At 43.2% G+C, this 20,765-nt stretch overlaps 1 protein-coding gene across 2 annotated transcripts in view; it reads right to left on the bottom strand.

Annotated features, from left to right (window-relative positions):
* LOC111967690 (formin-like protein 1) overlaps positions 1-20,765 on the bottom strand; it is a 66,148-nt gene that overhangs the window by 17,174 nt on the left and 28,209 nt on the right. For both annotated transcript variants that reach the window (XM_023992929.2, XM_070444846.1), the window contains exons 5-14: positions 15,475-15,558; positions 10,844-10,969; positions 8,962-9,070; positions 8,563-8,639; positions 7,745-7,838; positions 5,905-5,979; positions 5,597-5,707; positions 3,782-3,931; positions 3,500-3,601; positions 3,125-3,377 (exon numbers count right to left, since the gene is read on the bottom strand). In XM_023992929.2, the coding sequence (XP_023848697.1) occupies positions 3,125-3,377; positions 3,500-3,601; positions 3,782-3,931; positions 5,597-5,707; positions 5,905-5,979; positions 7,745-7,838; positions 8,563-8,639; positions 8,962-9,070; positions 10,844-10,969; positions 15,475-15,558 (1,181 nt within the window). The remainder of the gene's footprint in view (positions 1-3,124; positions 3,378-3,499; positions 3,602-3,781; positions 3,932-5,596; positions 5,708-5,904; positions 5,980-7,744; positions 7,839-8,562; positions 8,640-8,961; positions 9,071-10,843; positions 10,970-15,474; positions 15,559-20,765) is intronic.

Raw genomic sequence — 20,765 nt, 5'->3', positions numbered from 1 at the left:
TCTGATGAAGATCATCAAAGGTAAGTTCATGTTTATAATGTTACTTCTGACTTCTGTTGACTGCATAATATGGCGGCTATATTTGTGTCTTGATTGGGCTCTGAGCGCCGACTCAGATTATTGCATGGTTTGCTTTTTTCGTAAAGCTTTTTTGAATTAAGGAGAAGTGCATCTAAAATTCCATGCATAACAGTTGTATCTTTTAGCAATGTTTATTATGAGTATTCCTGGAAATTGATGTGGCTCTCTGGGGGCCTCCCGGGTGGCGCAGTGGTCTAGGGCTGTGCCACCAGAGACTCTGGATTCGAGCCCAGGCTCTGTCGCAGCCGGCTGCGACCGGGAGGTCCATGGGGGCGACGCACAATTGGCCTAGCGTCGTCCGGGTTAGGGAGGGTTTGGCCGGTAGGGATATCCTTGTCTCATCATGCACTAGCGACTCCTGTGGCGGGCCGGGCGCAGTGCACGCTAACCAGGTCGCCAGGTGCACGGTGTTTCCTCCGACACATTGGTGCGGCTGGCTTCCGGGTTGGATGCACGCTGTGTTAAGAAGCAGTGTGGCTTGGTTGGGTTGTGTTTCGGAGGACGCATGGCTTTCGACCTTCGTCTCTCCTGAGCCCGTACGGGAGTTGTAGCGATGAGACAAGATAGTAACTACTAACAATTGGATACTACGAAATTGGGGGGAAAAGGGGGTCAAATTTAAAATTAAATTAAAATTAAAATAAATAAATATTGATGTGGCTCTGCAAAATCAAAGGATCTTTTGTGACTTCTGAACGTAAGGCGCCAATGTAAACTCTGAATTTTGGATAAAAATATGAACTTTACTGAACAATACATACATGTATTGTGTAACATGAAGTCCTATGAGTGTCATCTGATGAAGATCATCAAAGGTTAGTGATTAATTTTATCTATATTTCTGCTTTTTGTGAATCCTCTCTTTGGCTGGAAAAATGGCTGTGTTATTCTGTGAATAGGCACTCAACTAAATTAATCGTTTGGTTTGCTTTCGTCGTAAAGCCTTTTTGAAATCGGACACTGTGGCTGGATTTACAACAAGTGTATCTTTAAAATTGTGTAAAATACATGTATGTTTGAGGAATTTTAATTATGGGATTTCTGTTGTTTTGAATTTTGCGCCCTGCAGTTTCACTGGCTGTTGAAGAGGTGGGGCTCTGCTGTCTCACGTACCCTAGAGAGGTTAATGGCTGTGATAGTGGAAAACTGAGGATGGATCAACAACATTGCAGTGACTCCACAATACTACCCTAATTGGCAGAGTGAAATGAAGGAAGCCGGCACAGAATACAAATATTCCAAAACATGCATCCTGTTTGCAACAAGGCACTAAAGTAGTACTGCAAAACATGTGGCTAAGAAACTAACTTGTTGTCCTGACTACAAAGTGTTACAGTATATTTGGGGCAAATCCAAGACAACACATTACCGAGTACCACTCTCCATATTTTCAAGCATAGTGGTGGCTGCATTATGTTATGGGTATGTTTGTAATTGTTAAGGACTGGGGAGTTTTTCAGGATAAAAAAAAAGAAATGGAATAGAGATAAGCACAGGCAAAATCCTAGAGGAAAACCTGGTTCAATCTGCTTTCCACCAGACACTGGGAAATGAATTCACCTTTCAGAAGGAAAATAACAAAACACAAGGCCATAGCTACACTGAAGTTGCTTACCAAGAAGACAGTGAATGTTCCTGAGTGGTTGAGTTACAGTTTTGACTTGAATTTTAATTGAATCTATGGCAAGACCTGAAAATGGTTGTCTAGCAATGATCAACAACCAATTTGACAGAGCTTGAATAATTTTTTAAAGAATAAATGGGAAAATGTTGCACAATCCAGGTGTGGAAAGCTGTTAGAGACCCAGAAAGACTCACAGCTGGGCTTCTACAAAGTATTGACCCAGGTGTGTGAATACTTATGTAAATGAGATATTTATGTATTTCAGTTTCAATAAATGTGCAAACATTTTCACTTCGTCATTATGGGGTTTTGTGTGTAGATTTAAAAAAATATATATTTTCCAAACCTCTGCCAATAATAGCTAGTTTTCTGTTTTGCCCTCCCCACTCTACTCCCAGACAGTCCTAGCAAATTATTGCTTGAGAAATTGCTATTTTTCTTTATTTTTTGACCATTTTAATTTAAAACAATCACAGTAATGTACTTAATTGTTACCAAGAAATGATTTGATATTGAGATAAAAACGGCTGCATTGGACCTTTAAATCGCCTTAGATCAGATATTCTGCTGAATGACTAAAATGTAAAATTTACATTTTTTACATACATATCTCATATTACTGTATTTAAATATATACATATGTCATATTACTGTATTTAAATATATACATATCTCATATTACTATATTTAAATATATGTATATCTCATATTACTGCATTTAAATATATAAATATATTATATTACTGTATTTAAATATATATATATATATATATATATATATATATATATATATATATATATATATATATATATATATATATATATATCTCATATTTCTGTATATATATATATATATATATATTATATTTCTTTATTTATATATATATATATCTCATATTTCTATATATATATATATATATATATATCTCATATTACTGTATTTAAATATATATATATATATCATATTACTGTATTTAAATACATACATATCTCATATTACTGTATTTAAATATATATATATATATCTCATATTACTGTATTTATATATATATATATATTACTGTATTTAAATATATATATTATATATATATATATCTAAGAATGTACTTATTTGCTACATTTTACTGTGAAAAACCTAGCAGTACTACTTATTTTTCTGAGAGTGAGCCTGGTACATAGCATTGATAACATGATAATTTGTCTCTGAAAATAAACCAGTAATAGATTTGAACAAATACCTGTCTGCCATTAAACAACCCCATGCCATGACTAGATAGTGAAAAAACATACCAATCTCTTTCATATTTTCTTTAAACAATCAAAGCTCATTTACCAACATTTCAGATATCTAGCGTTTTGCAATGAAAATCTTGATTACTGAAATGGTTTCTGAGCCCATGTGTGTGGCTTGTAGCTCACCTGTTTTTGCAGGGATGGAAACAGGAGGGATGACAGGGACCACATGGAGGTCCAGGTGTCCCGAGGATGTGCGCTCCATTCGAATCAGCCCCTGGCACACAAGCCCCTGAACTTTCTCCTCCAGCTCCACTAAGGCCTGAGCCGAACGATCTCTATCCCTCGCCCGCTCTTTTTCCCTCTCTCGTTCTATCTCTCTCTCTATCTCCCGCTGTTGTAGAATGGTCACCTGGGCACAGGACTCACGCAGACTCTCCTGTTACACAGACAAACATGTCTGTGTGTTAGCCCTCTGAGCTATAGCCTAGGCATTAGCTCAGGATCTAACGCAAGTCTTCTTTGTGAATGTAATGGACTGTAGTTAGATGATAGGTCTACCTTTAGGAGCTCCACCTCTTTGGTGGTCTGGATGAGTTGTTTCTCCAGCTCAGACACTTTCTCCAACGCCTCCCTCTCACTCTCTTCCAGTCTGCTGCTTATCTATAACACACACATATACACACACTTATATAGTCATACAGACACATGTAGAAACGCACAGCACATCTACTTACTCTAAACCTTCAACGTGTGTACAAGCAAAGCGTCAAGTTCACCCAGGTGCAACACAGCAGAATAAAGGTTACATAGAGGACGTGTGTTCTTTTATGTTATGGTCACCTGTGCATTGTGCTCCTGCAGCTCCTCCATGTGTTCCAACAGGGCGTTCTTGGTCTCTGCATCCTCCAGCAGAGCACCCACATCAAACACGTTGTCTAGGTAGGCCTGGATCTGCACCAGCAGCCGGTCACTCTCCGTGAACTTTAACCTCTGTACATGCCAGAGGGGCACACACACACATATAGTGCATTCGGAAAGTATTTAGACCCCTTCACTTTTTCAAAATGTTGTCACGTTACAGCCTTGTTCTCAATTTGATTAAATAAAAAACGGAAATATCACATTTACGTAAATATTCAGACCCTTTACTCAGTATTTTGTTGATGCGATTACAGCCTCGAGTCTTCTTGGTTTTGACGCTACAAGCTTGGCACACCTGTATTTGGGGAGTTTCTCCCATTCTTCTCTGCAGATCCTCTCAAGCTCTATCAGGTTGGATGGGGAGCTGCACAGCTATTTTCAGTTCTCTCCAAAGATGTTCGATCGGGTTGAAATCAAGGCTCTGCCTGGGCCACTCAAGAACATTCAGAGACTTGTCCCAAAGCCACTCCTGCATTGTCTTGGCTCGGTGCTTAGGGTCGTTGTCCTGTTGGAAGGTGAATCTTTGCCCCAGTCTGAGGTCCTGAGCACTCTGGAGCAGGTTTTCATAAAGGATCGCCCTGTACTTTGCTCATAATACCAGATAATCTTGTTTCTCATGGTCTGAGTCCTTTAGGTGCCTTTTGGCAAACTCCAAGTGGGCTGTCATGTGCCTTACTGAGGAGTGGTTTCCGTCTGGCCACTCTACCATAAAGGCCTGATTGGTGGGGTGTTGCAGAGATGGTTGTCCTTCTGGAAAGTTCTCCCATCTCCACAGAAGAAATCTGGAGCTCTGTCAGAGTGACCATTGGGTTATTGGTCACCTCCCTGACCAAGGCCCTTCTCCCCCGATTGCTCAGTTTAGCCAGGCGGCCAGCTTAATGAAGAGTCTTGGTGGTTCCAAACGTCTTCCATTTAAGAATGGTGGAGGTCACTGTGTACTTGGGGACCTTCAGTGCTGCAGACATTTTTGAGTACACTTCCCTAGACCTGTGCCTCGACACAATCCTGTTTTGGAGCTCTACGGACAATTCCTTCCACCTCATGGCTTGGTTTTTGCTCTGACATGCACTGTCAACTGTAGACAGGTGTGTGCTTTTCCAAATAATTTCCAATCAATTGAATTTACCACAGGTGGACTCTAATCAAGTTGTAGAAACATCTCAAGGATGATCAGTGGAAACAGGATGCACCTGAGCTCAATTTCGAGTCTCATAGCAAAGGGTCTGAATGGTCTGAATACTTATGTAAATAACGTATTTCAGTTTTTTTATATATTTAATACATATGCAAACATTTCTAAAAACCTGTTACAGCTTTGTCGTTTTGGGGTATTGTGTGTAGATTGATGAGGATTTGTATTTATTTAATCCATTTTAGAATAAGGCTGTAACGTAACAAAATGTGGAAAAAGTGAAGGGGTCTGAATACTTTCCAAATGCACTGTATATATATAGACAAACATTACTATTGCTCTATTTAATGATGTGCCCACACATGCATAATTGGTTTACCTTCAAATGAAGTGTCCTATGACAACAAAAACATACTCATTGGAATTATGCGTCCTTAGGATTTTGGTAGTGATAAGGAAAGACAGCTGTACTAATGTAATCTCATAAGGTATTATAAGTCATATTCTTTACAAAACTGGGGGAATATTTGGATATTTTCTGAAAATATCTGACCACGTGTCAGTGGTTAGGGGCAACCTCTCTGTGATTCTGTATCACTCACCTCTAGATAGTCATCCAGGCCATGGTGGGTAAACTCATACTGCAGATGGACCCTAAAGTTCATGTTCTCCACTGAGTGGACCACAATGTTGATGAACTGCATGCACGCCACCTGGTGGACATAAACAGTAGGAGATGGCATGGTACACCTTCGGAAAACTATGCTTGCGTAATTTCAATGGTTTACATCAATGGAGTCGAGTTGACATCTACTATAATTTGATTATCAAGTCTGAGCAATATCTCTTCTGTGTACAGATGGAGATGGAAATAATGAACACGAATTGCGCACTTTGGAGCCAGACTCACCATAAAGTCAATGTTGCTTTCTTCATTGCAGAAATACTCCATGAGCTTCTCAAAGCGGCTCTTCTCTCCACATACCTTATGAACGACATAGATGGAAGGCGAAAAGGTGTTTCGATTGGGCACATCATTTCTGCACTGCAACACCACAAATATGCACATGGGGGGGGGGGGGGGGGGGGGGCAGGGTATCCTTAAATACAGCCACCTTTACCCCATGCAGTCTATCTTTCACTTGTTCTCTCCCACTCTCTCTCTACCCCTAGGCCATCGCAAATGACTTCAATAATAGAAGTAAACTGACTTTAATAATGGAAGATAAAACATCAGCATTACTCATACATACAAAAGTGGGTTCAGAACACTCTGCACTCTAGGAGTAAGTATGTATGTGTTTGAAACTGAAATATATCCGTTGGACAACTCTATTGTGTGATATCCATTATCGGCACCCTTTGAACATGTGTGATATGTCTTTAAGGACTAACGCCGCCTCCCCCCTACCCGCTCATGTCCACTAAATAATGCAGGCCTGCACTTCAACCTGCCAGCCTGTACCCCAACAATGCCCACGCTCTGCCACTGTGGGCAACAGGAGCCAGCCTGGTCCGCCGCATTCCCGCCTCCGCTCCTCCACTCCTCTACAATGTGCTATCTATCATCTCTCGCTCTCTCCCTCCATTAGTCTCTCACCCACACAGTCTCTCTGCGCTGTACCAAAACAAGGACCACTCACCGTGCCACTTTTGATGCCAGCTCTGTAACTGATACCAGGATACTACTCTAAGGTATTGCTTAAACAATGTGTGTGATTGGATATGAGAAGGCGAGAGCTCTGGATACCCGCAATTATTGATGACTTTTATCGAGCTGATTTGAACGAGGGTAGAAAAACTCAATCCCTCTTTAAATATTTCACAACTTTGTGTGTGTTGTTTAACCGATGCCTATCTCCGAGTGTCATATTATAGGTCTTTAAAAATGCGGACTGTAAGTAACCAACACTGATATATCATGTGTTCTGATACTTCCTCAAGCCACCAGACATACGTCATAGGAAACGAGTGAATGTGAGACCTTTTGATAGAGAGTTGTCTGCTCTGGCCAATGTCCATGTAATTATCCGCACTAGGGAGAGGTTTCACATAACTACTGGTCTAGGATCAGCTTCACTCACCCCATTCCTACTTATGCCAATCAGGACTTCAGAGACAAAACTGACCACAGATCAGTGCTTAGGGGCAACTATCCCGAGGTTGCAGTGGGGCCTCAAGTACGAAGATCTAGCTTCCCAGGCCTTGCCCATTGCTAATGATACCCAGGTCTACATCACAATGTCTGGGTAACTCTATTCATGGAGGTCTTTTTCTGTTGGCAACAGTTGCTCCCTTGACAGACAGTGATGAAAGGTCCACAGGAAGGTTCAACTGTCACGTTGCCAACAAATGTTACGAATGTTTGTGCTCCCAACCCCCCCGCCCCTTCCTTACTTTGTGTCTGCTTATAGGGGACAACTGCCCCGCCAGCTGCCATGGGGTTCGATGTGTGAAGGGGGTGGTGGAGTTTCAAACTGAGACAGGATGTCTTTGGATGGGGGTTGAGAGGTTGACTGCTAGTGTGAGTCAAGGAAAGCATGCAGACAACTGATGGCCACATCCTCATTTTTGGAGAGATCTCTGCATGTAACTAATGGAAGCTTTGCGTAAATTGTGCACTGACGTCAATGGGAGATTTGGGAAACTGGGAGCCTCTATGACATGTAACATGATATTGAGAGAGAAGGGTGTAAGGGCTTGACAGGACTTGTTGGCGAAGAGACTGTCGTCTTGGATACCCCTCTAACCTCTTTGAAGTTGTCGAAGGCGGAGAGGATGATGTCATGACCCCCCCTCACTAGACACACGGCAGCCAGCAGCTCCAGCACCAGGGCCTTGGTCCTGATGGGTAAAAGTGCCCATTATAATACCCTCATACACACACAAACACGCACGCACGCACACACACACGTTTCTTTTACTATCCTTGTGGGGGCCAAACAATTGGTTCCCATTCAAAATCCTATTTTCCACAGCCCTAAGCCTTAACCTAACCTTAACCCCAAACCCATAACCCTAACTCCTTACTCTAAACCCTAACCTTATTGTAACCCTAACACTCAACCTAACCCCTAAGCCTAACCCCTAAGCAACCCTAAGACCAACATAGCCTTTTTCCATCTGTGGACTGGCGAAATTCTCCCACTTCTGGTCTCCACAAAGATAGTAAACTAAAATCACACACACACACACACACACACACACCACACCACACACACACACACACACACACACACAACACACACACACACACACACACACACACACACACACACCACACACACACACACACACACACACACACACACACACAACCAAAAACACACACACACACACACAAACACACACACACACACACACACACAACAACAAGTATTTACACAACAACAGACAACAACAACACACACACACACACACACACACACCACACACACACACACACACACACACACACACACACACACACACACACACACACACACACACACACACACACACACACACACACACACACACACACACACACACACACACACACACACACACTAATAATACTGGTCCTCACCTGGGGTTCCTGTTGTTGAGGCTGAGGGTGATCTCGTTCACACAACACGGGTGGGTCATCACCAGGTTAAACCCAGACTAAATCACACACGTACACACAGTTGTCAGTCATCGCCATCTTCAGTCATATTTCATACAGTGCAGTGTGGACTTGATCCATACTGACGCAAAGCCTGTCAACTGTCGCTTTTTCAATGGACACTGTCTTCCAGCACAGGAGGGAGGCATCAAGTTACGGTGTGAAAAACCACAAACCTTGAGGCTAAAATAAACGTTATTCCTAGCTAACTCTATTGAGTCACTCTGTTCTAACAGTAGACTTAAAGGTGAATAGGCCTACCTGGCAAAATATTATAGGTTGAATAAAGGTCAAATAAGGTTTCCGTGGGGAGGTATGTACCTGGTAGTTCATGATGGCACGTAGACACATGATGCAGAGGTGAACGTCGTCTTTCTGACTGACAAGGCGTGACTTCCTCAGCGCTTTCCTGTTGTGGAGAGAGTTGAATCTGCCAGGTGAGAAACGTAGCTGTTATTAACATGTTATTACTAATGCATAGCGCTATGCATTGTGCAAATGTGGAGTTATTTTATAACACCAAAGCCGCAGTAACACATTTTCATTCAAAGCCCTTGCGGGTATGTTTAAATAACTACACAATGTAAACTCTCGGTGTTTCTAATGTCTACACACTTCAAAATTGTTCACAGATAAGAATTACTCGCTCGCCTACATTTTCAGTGCTAGAGTCATTCTTGTTAATGATGAACTAAGAAATGTGTCTTTATTCCCATTCTCAACACCACAACGAGAGGCAGAGTGGCGGTGTGCATGTTAATAGTCCCTTCAAAATGACATCCGAGTTAGTAAGAGTGAGAGAGGGACAGAGAACTGTTAGAGGAAGAGACAATTCAGCATGAGAGAGAGGAGGCGATGAACGAGATGTGGTTCTTACACACCCCTCTTGGAAGCATCAATGACGTGAAGATGTCTGTTGATGGGTGGAATGTCTGATGGTTTGGCCCTAGTCAGATATTGCCCACATTGACACAATGTTTACATTTAGACAGACTACATTGTTGAGAGGGAGGCATGCTGCATCCAACATTTACCCTACAAAACAGTTAGCGTGACAGGAATGTGGCTCCTCCAGCTGAAAAGGATTATAGAGGTGTGTGAGTGTGTCCGTCTGTCCGCCTGTCTGTTGACATGGGTTATGTGTGTGTTGTGTGTGTGTGTGTGTGGTGTGTGTGTGTGTGTGTGGTTGTGTGTGTGTGTGTGTGTGTGTGTGTGTGTGTGTGTTGTTGGTGTGTTGTGTGTGTGTGTGTGTGGTTGTGTGTGTGTGTGTGTGTGTGTGACAGCTTGGGACGGCTTGACGCCACAGGTTAATCTACGGTAAGTGCTCCCTGTGTCTCAGCTGTACCAGTTGCACCAAGGTTCTCATAATGTTATGACCAATCAAAAACGTTGTAAGACATTTTGAGAACATTTTCAACAGACAAAACTGAGATCACACTGTTCCAGGGATTCGGAACACAGTGCAAAGGATTTATGTCACATAAGAAGAAACATTGTCCAAGGTTTGCTTTTGGCATAAGCTTTGTTCCATGGCAAGGAATGTTACACTGACCACGTTCACGTGCACACCAATATCGCGTTATTATTCGGGATACTCAAGTATTCTGTTTTTGAGTTGACACATATAAACATCATATCCCGTTTACAATAACCGGAAAAAGCTTGTATGCCGGTTATGAGAAACCCGGATAAGATGCCTGGGATAAGCTGAGCTAAGATGGAATACTGTGGCATGTAAACATCTTATTCCGTTTACCGTTGTTTTTGCGGTCTGCGCAGGGTCAGTTTCTCATACCATGGGTCTTGTGTGATGATATCTGATTGTCAAAAAAATCACTTCAAAAAGTAGGCTACCTATAAAATTCAATCCACCATAATAATTCCATAATAATTTAGCTTGCTTTAATTAATATACTATAATTAATATTACGTTTCTGCTTATAATTTCCGACATTTGGTAGGCCTTATTAGAATTTCGACATTTGTTAGGCCGTTTGTTTTTCAACTCTAGTTTGATGGCAGGGGAAATGGTGTGTGTGTATGTCACAATGTGTGTGGAGAGGAGTGGGAGTCATTGTTCTTTCCTCACAATTAATGCCCATGAATCTAGGACGCAAGAACTACAAGTTTAGTCCAACCTCAGTCCCATCTAACAGACAGAAGCTCATGTCCATTCTTCTCACCAATTCCTGGTAACACTCACCTCACAGTAAGGGCACGAGCAGCTTTAGAACTACCATGGGTTGGAGAGTTACTGGCACTCCTCGTCAAGTCCTCCACCGATTTGTCTGGTGTGGAAGTCCCATTGTCCAAACTTTCCATGTCATAGCTGAGAGTCCAAAGTAGCAGGAATTTGTACATGAATGGGAGAGTTGACCCAATATTATCAATGTGGAATATTAAAGTTATGTTAAGTGTTTAATCTAAAGCCCTCAGATATGTTTCATTACTAAAGTGTCCCAAAAAGAAGAAGGAAAGACCCAGAACTACCATAAAGACCTACGTCATGTTGAAGCCTAAAAATCTTAAAATTTTCCTCTCAGATTGTCTCACTCACATACAAGTGCCTTCAGAAAGTATTCATAGCCCTTGAATTATTCCACATTTTGTTGTGTTACAGCCTGAATTCAAAATTGATTAAATATATGTTTTTGTCTCTCCCATCTACCCCATAATGACGAAGGGATTTTTTTACCCCATAATGACGAAGGGATTTTTTTTAGACATGTTTGCACATTTATTGGAAATAAAATACAGCAATATCTCATTTACATAAGTATTCAAACCCCTTTGCTATGGCACTCCAAATTGAGCTCAGGTGCATCCAATTTCCCTTGATCCTCCTTGACATATCACTACAATTTCATTGGAGTCCACCTGTGGCTAATTCAATTGTTTGGACATGTTTTAGAAAGAAACACATTTGTCTATATAAGGTCCCACAGTTGACAGTGCATGTCAGATCTGTTTCACCTGTCTTTGTGATTGTCTCCACCCACCTCCAGGTGTCACCTGTTTTCCTCATTAGTCCCTGGGTACTTATTCCTATGTTCCCTGCTTGTCTGTTGCCAGTTTGTCTTTTTTGTCAAGTCAACCAGCATGTTTTTCCCGTTCTCCTGCTGTTTCCTTCACTCTGTTTTTGCTAGTCCTCCCAGTTGTGACCCTTGCCTGTCTGGACTCTGAACCCGCCTGCCTGACCATTCTGCCTGCCCTGACCTCGAGCCTGCCTGCCACTGTGTACCTCCTGGACTCTGACCTGGTTTTGATCTTTTGCCTGTCCACCACCATTCTCTTGCCTACCCTTTTGGATTATAATAAATATCAGAGACTCAAACCATCTGCCTCCCGTGTCTGCATCTGGGTTTCGCCTTGTGCCCTTTTAATGAATCAATTTCTAGAGTGTTGAAAGTTTCCAAGAGCAACGTGGTCTCCATCATTGGTACGTATATTGAAACTGAACAAACCGGACAAGAAGGACCTTGCTGAGGGTGACAAAGCACCCAATGACCACTCTGACAGAACTACAGAGTTCCTTGGCTGAGATGGGAGAACCTGCATGAAGGACAACAGTCTCTACAGGACTTCACCAATCTAGGCACTTCAACACCCTTCTAACACCATCCATTTCGTGAAGCATGGTGGTGGCAGCATCATGCTATGGGAATGCTTTTTAGTGGCAGGGACTGGGAGACTGATAAGGATAAAGAGAACAATGAATGGAGCCAAATACAGCCAAATCCTTGATGAGAACCTGCTTCAGAGTTCTAACAACCTTAGACTGGAGCAAAGATATATGTTCCAATAGGACAATGACCCCAAGCATACAACCAAAGCAACGATGGAATGGCTTCAGAACAAGAATGTGAAAGTCCTTGAGTGGCCCAGCCAAAGCCAAGACTTGAAGATTGCTGTTCACCCCAGCTCCCCATCTATCTTAACAGAGCTTGAGGAAATCTGCAAGGAAGTATGGTGAGAATTTGTCGGTGATTGGATAATCCGCCTTTACCATCCGTTCTACTGGCGAACGTGCAATCACTGGAGAATAAACTGGATGAGCTCCGTTTGAGACTATCCTACAAACGGGACATTATACTGTATTATATTATGTTTCAGTCGTGGCTGAACGAGGACATGGATAATATACAGTTGGCTGGGTTTTCCGTGCATTGGCATGACAGAACAGCAACCTCCGGTAAGATAAGGGGTGGTGGTCCATGTCTATTTGTCAATAATAGCTGGGGCGTAATCTCTAACATCAAGGAAGTCTTGAGGTTTTGCTCGTCTGAGGTAGAGGTAGAGAGCTTTAGATCACACTATTTACCAAGAGTTTTTAATCTATATTTTTGTAGCTGTCTATTTACCAGCACAAACCGATGTAGGCACTAAGACCGCACTCAACGAGCTGTATAAGGCCATAAGCAAACAAGAGAATGATCACCCAGAAGCGGCGCTTCTAGTGGCCCGGGACTTTAATGCAGGAAAACTTAAATCCATTTGACCTAATTTCTACCAGCATGTCACATGTGCAACCAGAGAAAAAACAACTCTAGACCACCTTTACTCCACACACAGAGATGCGTACTAAGCTCTCCCTCGCCCTCCACTTGGCAAATATAACCATAATTCTATTCTCCTGATTCCTGCTAACAAGCAAAAACTCAAGCAGGAAGAACCAGTGACTCGCTCAATATGGAAGTAGTCAGATGACGCAAATGCTAAGCCACAGCACTGTTTTGCTTGTACAGCCAGAAATATGTTCCGGGATTCATTGGATGGCATTGAGGAGTCACTGGCTTCAACAATAAGTGCATTGATGATGTCATCCCCACAGTGACCGTACGTGCATATCCCAACCAGAAGCTATGGATTACAGGTAACATCCACACTGAGATAAAGCCTAGAGCTGCCGGTTTCAAGGAGTGGGATACTATTCCGGAGGCTTATAAGAAATCCCGCTATAGCCTCCGACGAACCATCAAACAGACAAAGCATCAATACCGGACTAAGACTGAATCCTACTTCACCAGCTCTGACGCTAGTCAGATGTGGCAGGTATTGCAAACGATTACAGATTACAAAGGGTAACCCAGCCGTGAGCTGCCCAAGCCTACCAAATTAGCTTAATAACTTCTATGCTCACTCCGAGGCAAGCAACATTGAACCATGCATGAGAGCACCAGTTGTACTGGATGACTGTGTGATCACACTCTCCGTAGCCAATGTGAGTATTACCTTTAAATTGCTCAATGTTCACAAGGCCGCAGGGCCAGATGGATTACTAGGATGGGTAATCAGAGCATGCGCTCACCAACTTTCAAGGGTCTTCATTGACATTTTCAACCTCTCCCTGACCGAGTCTGTTTCAAGCAGACCACCATAGTCCCTGTGCCCAAGAATGCCAAGGTAACTTGCCTAAATGACTACCGCCCCATAGCACTCACGTCAGTAGCCATGAAGTGCTTTGGAAGGCTGGTCATGGCTCACATCAACACCATCATCCCAGAAACCCTAGACCCGGTATAATTTGCATACCACCCCAACATATCCACAGATTATGCAATCTCTATTGCACTCCACACTGCCCTTTCCTACCTGGACAAAAGGAACATCTATGTGAGAATGCTGTTTGTTGACTACAGATCAGAGTTCAACACCTTAGTGCCCTCAAAGCTCAACACTAAGGACAATGGGACTAAACACCTCCCTCTGCAACTGGATCCTGGAATTCCTGATGGGCCGCCCCCAGGTGGTAATGGTAGGCAACAACACATCTGACATGCTGATTCTCAACACAGGGTCCACTCAGGGGTGCATGCTTAGTCCCCTCCTGTACTCCCTGTTCACGCACGACTCTAACACCATCATTACGTTTGCCGACGACCCAACGGTGGTAGGCCTGATCACCGACAACGATGAGACAGCCTGTAGGGAAGAGATCAGAGACCTGGCAGTGTGGTGCCAGGACAACAACCTCTCCCTCAACGTGAGCAAGACAAAGGAGCTGATCATTGACCAGAGGAAAAGGACGGGGCTGTAGTGGAGTGGGTCGAGAGCTTCAAGTTCCTTGGTGTCCAGATCAAACACACCAAGATATTTGTGAGAAGGGCACGACAACACCTATTGCCCCCTCAAGAGACTGAAAACATTTAGCATGGGTCCCCAGATCCTCAAAATGTTATATAGCTGCACCCTCGAGAGCATCCTGACTGGTTGCCTCACTGCTTGGTATGGCAACTGCTTGGCATCTGACCGTAATGCACTACAGAGGGTAGTGCGTACGGCCCAGTTTATCACTGGGGCCAAGCTTCCTGCCATCCAGGACCTATATACCAGGCGGTTTCAGAGGAAGGTCCTAAAAAAGGCTCCTTAACTCGGTACCGGTACCCCCTGCATTTAGCTTTGTTATTGTTATTTTATTGTGTCACTTTTTTTCATTTGATATTTTGATAGTATATATTTTTTTGCAATTTTTTTTTTACCAACAATCTGCATTGTTAACCAACAATCTGCATTGTTGGTTAAGGGCTTGTAAGAAAGCATTTCACGGTAAGGTGACCTGTTGTATTCAGCACGTGACGAATAAAATGTAATTTGATTCTACAAAGTATTGACTCAGGGATGTGAATACCTAATACCTTTATTTTCAATTACTACAAAAAAAAATCTAAAAACATGATTTCACTTTGTCACTGTGGAGTATTGTGTGCAGATGAGTAAAATAAACCCCGATATAATCAATTTGGAATTCAGGCTGTAACACAACAAAATGTGGAATAAGTCAAGGGGTAGGAACACTTTCTGAAGGCACTGTAGATGTGAAGGACTGGTACTTACGTGACGGCACATTGGGCGAAGGACAGGTAGTCAACCAGGACGTCCAGACCTCTGTTCTCCTCACTAAGAAACTCCTGAGCCCAGCTGGAGAGGAGGGGAAACAGGACACAAAAATAAGACGGTCAGACGTAACTACAACCCCAATCAGACACACATTACAGACATCCAGACATAACAACACTCAGATTGGACCACAACAACGACTAGACATTACAATAACCGCACATACGATGACACTTTAAAACAACATACATTTACAACAATCAAACATAATAGTATTAATACGTTTACAACTGGATTGTTGGTCTATCTAATATTTTGTAACCACAAGTAAAACAGTAAAACAACAACCTCACTCAACCAAACGGTGAAAGAATCTCACAAGCACGACGCTGTCATTCACACACTTAACAACAAACAATACTGGTGCGTACGTCACAACAACAAGCTACACAATAGCATCTAACCCTGAAGCTAGACCCTGCAACCCTAAATCCAGGTCGTCGCTAGATAACGCAGCCAAAAAGTCAGAATTATGGCTAAATCTCGCCTATTTCTACAATTTCTCTTATTAAGATATGTTTTTGAACCTAACCCTAACCTTAATCCTAATTTAAATGTTTGTTTGTTTTCTGACTTTTTACGATATAGACAATTTTGACTATGTGGATGTGTTAACTAGTGGGAACCCTAAATCCAGCATTTTATGGTTTGCAAATTAATATCAATAATTGTACAGTATTTCAGTCCTCACCAAAGCTCTGTTAACTATCATAAAGGAACCCACTGTTGTTAGTGCCACCTATGCTATTTATAGTTTCATGTCAAGCTATCGTTTTGCTACATGTGCTCATAAGCATATGGGTATTGTCAATAGTAATCTTGTGCACATTTACCTCATTCTACTAATAGCTCTGCAACTTTAAGTCCAATCAGGAAGCCTTTTGTGGCTAGCTAATCCAGTTCTATTGACTCTTTTGTCTCCATAGGTAATCCTGCTGTTTTCAAATCTCACAGAGGGTTTGGACTTTCAGATGTGATAGACAAAAAAGGTTGGAGGGGTGACCATTTATGTCAAATCTTCTCATCATGCTCTCTTAGCATCCCTGTCCCCAAAATATAGGAGCTGTTGGTTATAAAAGTGGCCATACACCAAAATATGTCTCTCCTAGGCAATCAGCAATTAGTACAGGGAGGAGTGCTCTTCACCTCTGTTACGCAATTAGCGATTAGTGTTAGTATTTCAGTCTCCCCTGGTTTCTTAGTAGCAGTCGTAAGCTGCAGTCGTGTCAATCTCGTTGGTAAAACTAAGACTGTCGCCGAAACAAAGATGGTTCTGCCGGGTTGTTCTGTGGAGTTCTTCGAGGAAGGAGTTCCTCAATGACCTTTACACCTTCATAAGCTAATTTCCTGACGATGGCTCACCGCTCTTCGTACTTGGCAACTTCAACCACCCAAAGTCTGTCTTCAATTCATTTCTTTCCAACTCTCTCTTTTCCCTCCTTGACTCTTTTGACTTCACCCTTTCCCAMWCCCCCCCCCCCCCCCCCCAGCTCACAAGGCAGGAAATACTGTACACTTGATGTCATCTTTACTAGAGGCTGTTCCCCTGCTAATGTCACTGCAACCCAGGTCTCTGATCACTACTTTGTTTCCTTTTCCGTCACCCTTTCCTCCAACCCGAGCCACTCAGCCCCTACCCAGATGGTCAAGCGCCGTCGAAATCTTCGCTCTCTGTCTCCCACTACTCTCTCCTCTTCTAACCTACCATCCCTCCCTTCTGCTAAATCCATCTCCCTCCTGTCTCCTGATTCTGCCTCTTCGACCCTACTCCACTCCCCTTCCGCATCCTATGACTAGCACTGTCCCCTTTCCTCCCGGCCGGCTCGGCCCTCCCCTCCTGCACTGTGACTGAGTGACTCATTGCGAGCTTACAGAACAGGACTGTGGGTAGCTGAGTGAAATATGGAGGAAAACTAAACTTCTGGAGGACCTATCATCCTTCTACTCTGACCTCTCTACCTTCTCTTCCTCTGTATCTGCAGCTAAAGCAACTTTCTATCTACATTTCAAGCTTCTGCCTCTAACCCTATGAAACTCTTTTCCACCTTCTCCTCCCTCCTTAATCCACCACCCCTGCCCCTACCTCCTACCTCTCTGTGGTCAACTACTTTGTCAACCACTTTGAAAAGAAGATTGACGACATCCTGTGACTAGTGAGATCTGGCCGCCTGACAACCTGCCCGCTCGAACCCATCCCCTCCTCCCTTCTCCACGCCATCTCTGGAGACCTTCTCCCATTCCTCACTACCTTCATAAACTCATCCCTGACCATTGGCTGCATCCCCTCTGACTTCAAAACGGCTCAAATCGCTACCCTCCTCAAGAAACCAACACTCGACTCATCTGACGTCAAACTATAGACCTGTATCCCTTCTTTATGTCCTTTCCAAAACACTTGAGCGTGCTGTCTCTGATCAACTCTCTCTTTTATCTCTCTCAGAACGATCTTCTTGACCCTAACCATTCAGTCTTCAAGATTGGTCTCTCAGTCGAGACTGCTCTTCTCTGTGTCACGGAGGCTCTCCACACTGCCAAAGCTGACTCTCTCCTCTGTTCTCATCCTCCTAGATCTATCTCTTGCCTTCGACACCGTGAAACAGATCCTCCTCTCCACCCTCTCAGTGCTGGGCGTCTCAGACTCTGCACACTCTTGAATTGCATCGTACCCGGAAGGCCACTCCTACCAGGTGACATGGAGAGGATCTGTGTCTGCACCACATACTCTCTCCTCTTCTCTCTATACACCAAGTCACTCGGCTCCGTCATATCTTCACATGGTCTCCCCTATCATTGCTATGCGGTTGACACCTGACTACTTTTCTCCTTACCCCCTTCTGACACCGAGGTGGTGATACGGATGTCGGCCCACCACCTCAAGCTCAACAAGACGGAGCTGCTCTTCCTCCCGGGGAAGGCCTGACCACTCAAAGAAATCTCCATCAGGGTTGACTACTCCAGAGTCACCCTCCCAGAGTGCAAGGAACATTAGAGTGACCCTGGACAGCGCTATGTTGTTTTCTGCAAACATCAAAGCAGTGACTCACTCCATAGAGTACAACATCTGTAGAGTACAACCCTACCTCACACAGGAAGAGGTGCAGGACCTAATCCAGGCACTTGTCATCTCCCGTCTGGACTACTGCAACTTGCTGTTGGCTGTGGCTACCCGCTTGTGCCATCAAACCCCTGCAATTTACCCAGAACGCTGCAGCCCGCCTGGTTTTCAACCTTCCCAAGTTCTCCCATTTCTCCCCGCTCCTCCGCACACTCCACTCTAAGGCCACTCTAAAATGTGCAGTTTTGTCATAGATGGCTCAAGTTTTGAGGGAGCGTGCAATTGACATGGTGAATGCAGGAATGTCCACCGCACACTCCAGTCGAAGTTTGCATCCACTACAAGAACCTGGTACTTGCCTACGGAGCAGCAAAAGGAACTACCCCTTGCTACCTTCAGGCTATGCTCAAACCCTACACCACAACCTGAGCACTCCGTTCTGCCACCTCTGGTCTCTTGGCCCTTCCACCTCTAGCACCCCAATGGTTGAACCAGCTTCTCACTGAAGCTAGGAGTGGCCTTTTAAAGGTAGGAGAGGTAGGACTTCAGGTGCTTTTGGAAGATGGACAGGGACTCTCCCTGGGACTCTCCCTGTCCATCTTCCAAAAGCACCTGAAGTCCTACCTCTTCAAAGAGTATCTTAAATACTCTCATGTACTCTCAAACCTCCTCTCGATAAGAAATCAAGCCTGGGCCAAGGCTAGACACACTGGCTTGTTAGCTGATTAGCAGCTATTTAGGGAATTGAGAAATGGGTGCACTGCCTCCGATAAACAGGCCACATCAAACGACTTCCTTTAGCGATATGACAGACTCTGTTAGCGATCCCTCTAAATTCTGGAAAAACAATAATTCGCTGAAGCGGGGCAATTCCCTTTCCTCTACTTCCCTGCCTAAGCAAGTAGTTTTAGACCGCTGCATTATTACTGAAAAGGTTCAGATTTGATGCTTGTATCTCAGCTTGGTGGTCATACTGGTCCTGGCCTGTCAGTTGACTGTTCTTCCCACATACAGCCTGATTTTCAAGCACTGCAGAGGTCACTGTTGGATCTAAAGGTAGTGATAAATGCAAACAAAACAAAAGGCATGGTTTCTTTCTAGGTCCCATACCCCAGAATTTGCATGAATTTGTAATGACTAATTTGAACGGTACAGAAATTGTGTGAGTTCCTTCCTACAAGTACGTTGGTATCTGTCTTGATGACAAACTGTTATTTAAAAAAACATGTCACTGAGCTGGTGAAGAAGTTGAAGTTCAAAGTTGGTTTATTTTACAGAAACAAAGCATGTCTGACTTTTGTTAACAGGAAGGAAATTGTCCAGGCCACTTATGTCGATTTTAGATTATGGGGATATTATCTATATGCATGCAGCAGAATCTACAATTAACCCACTAGATGCTGTTTTCCATTGTGCCCTTAGGTTTATTACTGGTGATGGTTATAGAACTCACCATTGTGTTTTGTATCAAAAAGTGTGTTGGCACACTTTGTATGTAATTAGAGAGGAGCATTTTCTTGTGTTTATTTACAAATTACTCATACAGAACCTTCGTATGTATCTATCATCATTAATTCTATTTAGACTTACAAATGATCAAACCCGGCCACAGGATTGGATAACACTAGAGGCCACTTCGGTCTCCACAGAGTTGGGTGAAGCTGATTTGAGTTCTTTTGAGCCCTTCATGTGGAACAACTCACAGAGATCTCTGAAATTAGATGTTCTGGTCCCCCTATGTCAGTTCAGTGAAATGATCAGAGACCAATATGTTGATAAATGTGTCTGTTTTTCTTAATATGTTTTGTAATGTTGTATGTTGAACAAAAAAAAATATATATATAAAAGCAATGTGTAAAGTGTTGGTCCCATGTTTCATGAGATGAAATAAAAGATCCCAGAAATGTTATGCACAAATTTGTTTACGTCCCTGTTAGTGAGCATTTCTTCTTTGCCAAGATAATCTATCCACCTGACAGGTGTGGCATATCAAGAAGCTGATGAAACAACATGATCATTACAGGGGTGCACCTTGTATCAGGGACAATAAAAGGCCACTCTAAAATGTGCAGTTTTGTCATAGATGGCTCAAGTTTTGAGGGAGCGTGCAATTGACATGGTGAATGCGGGAATGTCCACCAGAGCTGTTGACAGAGAATTGAATGTTCATTTC

This window comes from Salvelinus sp. IW2-2015, linkage group LG8 (genome assembly GCF_002910315.2).
Source record: "Salvelinus sp. IW2-2015 linkage group LG8, ASM291031v2, whole genome shotgun sequence".
Lineage (NCBI taxonomy): Eukaryota > Metazoa > Chordata > Actinopteri > Salmoniformes > Salmonidae > Salvelinus > Salvelinus sp. IW2-2015.
Note: the sequence above shows the minus strand (reverse complement) of the source record. Positions and strands in the feature narration are given on the sequence as shown.